At 36.7% G+C, this 3554-nt stretch overlaps 1 protein-coding gene across 2 annotated transcripts; it reads left to right on the top strand.

The window, feature by feature from the left end:
- Window positions 1-351: 351 nt before the first annotated feature.
- On the top strand, window positions 352-3079 carry LOC106320486 (transcription factor bHLH49). Of its 2 annotated transcripts, XM_013758862.1 has the most exons (9): window positions 352-655; window positions 884-1200; window positions 1285-1708; window positions 1787-1999; window positions 2088-2153; window positions 2242-2310; window positions 2406-2648; window positions 2752-2842; window positions 2924-3079. In XM_013758862.1, exons 2-9 carry the CDS (start codon window positions 1001-1003, stop codon window positions 2959-2961), a joined length of 1344 nt encoding a protein of 447 aa, XP_013614316.1. In that variant the 5' UTR covers window positions 352-655; window positions 884-1000; the 3' UTR covers window positions 2962-3079. The 2 variants fall into 2 exon arrangements, with proteins under 2 accessions (XP_013614316.1, XP_013614310.1); XM_013758856.1 differs by having other exon boundaries at window positions 884-1708.
- The last annotated feature ends 475 nt before the right edge of the window (window positions 3080-3554 follow it).

Genomic DNA, 3554 nt, shown 5'->3' on the forward strand with positions numbered 1-3554 from the left:
TTTTTTGTTCGTAAAACTATTTATTTGATTTATTTTTAAAAATATTAAAGGGTATTAGAAAAAAAATAGTAAAAAAAAAATTAGTCTAATAAGACATAGTTATCATTTTTTTTGGCATAAAAATCAATTTTCCTAATTTATTAATTATGAAAACAAGAAAAGAAATCATGAAAGCCTGTTTTCGAGGATTTTAAAGATAAAAGAAATCCCCCAAAATGAAAGTTGTCACTGTCAGCCGATTGCTCCTAATTCGAATAATTACGGGTTAAACCATAATTTATTTTTAATTATAATAAATCAATTTTAAAATGGGTTAAGGAACCAGCCTTTCACAAAAAGAAAAATAAATAAAACTCTGCAAAGTTATAATGCTTGGATACTTACTTTGGCTATGGCGGTGTTCATGTTTAATGATCAAAAAGCTCTTATTTTTATGCAAGCGTGGGTCTAAGCTAAATCTCTTTCCCTTTCCTTCTTCACTTACTTTCTTCGAAAAAGCCACTCTTTTGCTATCTCTCTCTCTCTCTCTCTCTCTCTGTGCAGCTGAAGCACAGAGAAAAGGGTTTTGTTATCTGACCCAAGGACCCATTTCTGTAAAGCTTCTGGTGAGAAATTGAGCAAAAAGTTTGAAGCTTTGTGCAGATTCTGTAAATGGGTATCTTTCTCCTGACTCTTTAAATCTGGTCTAGGGTTTGTCAAAGCTCTGTTTTTTTGGGGGTTCGTACGGAAAAAAGCATGATCCTTTCTGTTCCGTTGACTGGTCTCTCCTGAGATTCCTTAAGTTCGGTCGTGTCTTTTAGTTTCTCAGTACTTGGTTTGTTTTGTACTATCAAGTCCGAGACTTTTGCTTGTATTGATTTATCTTTGCTCTTGTTCTTACAAGGTGGAGTGTACCTTCTCTGCATCTCTAGAGACCAAAGTGGTTCTGTTTGTGTGGAAAGTGTTATAAGTCTGTAGTGGTTTTGATCCTAGAAGGTGCTGTTCATCAAGTTTTGAAGAGATGGATGTAAATGAGAAAGAAGAGTTTTCAGGAGAGAAGAGGAATACTAGTTATGATTCAGCTGATAATCATCCATCAGATTGGCGAATCTCTGGTTCTAATCCGGTTTCTGCGCCCTTTGGTTCATACTCTACTGAGAATCTAATCACAGCGTCTTGTTCTCCATCTCAAATGATGGATTCATTTGGGCAAACTCTTTGGTATGATCCTACAAATCTTCAAGCTGTGGGTTATGGCGGTTTCAGTGGTGGTCACCCCTCATCTTCTTCGTCTTCTTGCTTTAGGGGTAATATGGATAGATCTCTTGAAATGGGTTGGAGTATGCCTAATCTGTTGCCTCCTAAAGGCAATGGTCTTTTCTTGCCGAATGCGAGTAGCTTCCTCCCTCCTAGCATGGCTCAGCTCCCGGCTGATTCAGGGTTCATAGAGCGTGCAGCGAGGTTCTCGCTCTTTAGTGATATGGTGAACCAACCGCTTGCGAAACCGGAGTCTGTTGGTTTGTTTCTTGAAGGGCAGTGTCCAAGTACTGAAGTAAACGTTGGTGTAGCTCACAATGATGCATCTACAGCAATGAAAGGCCCTAATGTTAGATCTAGTGAACAAGCTAGTAAACCAAATGTGTCGGAGGATACTCAGTCTAGTGGTCAGAAAGGTGGGGAAACCTCTTCCAAAGGGTTTGACTCAAAGAAGAGGAAAAGAAATAGACAGGTGAAGATTTGAAGTTATACATCATCACTTTGATTCTCTCTGGCCTTTTGACATTTTGGTGATGCTTCTGTTTTGTAGAATTCTGAAGCAGATCAATCACATAAATCTGAGGAAGAAGCAGAGAACAATGGTGATAAGAAGCGGAATGATGAGCAAAGTCCAAACTCGCCTGGCAACAAAACTAACAGTGGGAAACAGCAGGGCAAACAAACGTCTGATCCAAAACATGGATACATTCATGTCCGGGCACGTAGAGGCCAGGCAACAAATAGCCACAGTCTTGCAGAAAGAGTACAGTTTCTTTAACCATCATGGAAGTTGAAAATGGAAGCAGTTTCTTACTGGTGTTATGATTTAAATTACTTGTTTGTGATTGTAGGTGAGGAGAGAAAAAATTAGTGAAAGGATGAAGTTTCTTCAAGATCTTGTACCTGGTTGCAACAAGGTATGGAGTCTTTTCATATATGCTGATGAACATTGATGTGTAAGAAGAAGAGAAACAAAAGCTAATGCAGAGAGATGTATGTTTACAGGTGACTGGAAAGGCAGTTATGCTTGACGAAATTATAAACTATGTGCAGTCTCTACAACGCCAAGTTGAGGTACTTAGTTTCCTTATTCTCAACTATGTATGTACTCTTATTTATGTGCGTTGCTTCTTGTAATTCATTTTGCTTCTCTTTTTGTGTTTGAACAGTTTTTATCGATGAAGCTTGCAACTGTGAACCCACAAATGGACTTTAACCTTGAAGCTCTTCTTGCAAAAGATGTAAGAGAGCTTCAGCTACGAGGTGGTTCTTCATCTGCAACACCGTTTCCACAAAACATGCCGATGGTTTATCCTCCTCTACCACATGGATTCATGCAACAGACCCTTTCAAGTATTGGAAGGAACATTAGCTCTCCGTTGTCTCCCATCAATGGTGGATACAAACGACAGGTATTGTAATGACGGGTCTGTAATGTGGAGAATGAACTAATCCGAGATCATAATCTGATTATGTTTTGCTGATTATGTTTTGCTGATTCATATTTCTAAATAGGAAACAAATGGATGGGAAGGTGATTTGCAAAATGTGATACACATTAACTATGGAGCTGGTGATGTCCCATCTGACCCTGCAGCAGCTACAGGTTAAAACTGAAGCCTCTTTTACCTTTTCCACCATAAAGTAATTTTTTTAATACTAAAACTGTGTTTTGGTTTTGTCACAGCATCTCTTCCATCTTCAAATATGAAGGTTGAGCCATGAGATTTTCTTCTTTTAGATAGAATATTTAATTTTGTAATCTTTTTTTTAGTTCACTGTGTTCTGTATTATAAATGATGTTACTATTAACGAATAGAAATTACTACGTGTCTACTACTAAGCATTTAAGGGTAAAAACGATTCAAAAATTTCTATATAAGTTATATAACCTTTTTAGTTTGCAATTCTGAGTATTTGTATCGTGGATTCGTTGGAGAAGATGCCTGAATGTCAAATTTGCGAAATAAATTTTTGAGGAAAATGTGAGAAAATAATAGATTAACGTCATCATTTGTCTTTCAGTTCATGACAAGTGTGATGTGATGCTGCAGTAGCTAGATAATTTTTGTTTAAAAATATTTGAAATCAAACAAATTACTGTGAACCGTCAGAAAATATTACGAGAATCTCAAACCTTTTTTTTTTTTTTTTTGCCATCTTATTTTATTATATTATAAAAAGCCAAAACCAATACAGTACAAAGCTAATTAAGGCCCAAAAAAAACCATATAGATACAAAACCCAAATTATAGGCAAAAAAAAAAAAACTAAAGATGGGCTTCGAAGCCCAAACATAAGAACCCGAAACCAACCAA

Source organism: Brassica oleracea, chromosome C2, assembly GCF_000695525.1.
Source record: "Brassica oleracea var. oleracea cultivar TO1000 chromosome C2, BOL, whole genome shotgun sequence".
Taxonomy (NCBI): Eukaryota; Viridiplantae; Streptophyta; class Magnoliopsida; order Brassicales; family Brassicaceae; genus Brassica; species Brassica oleracea.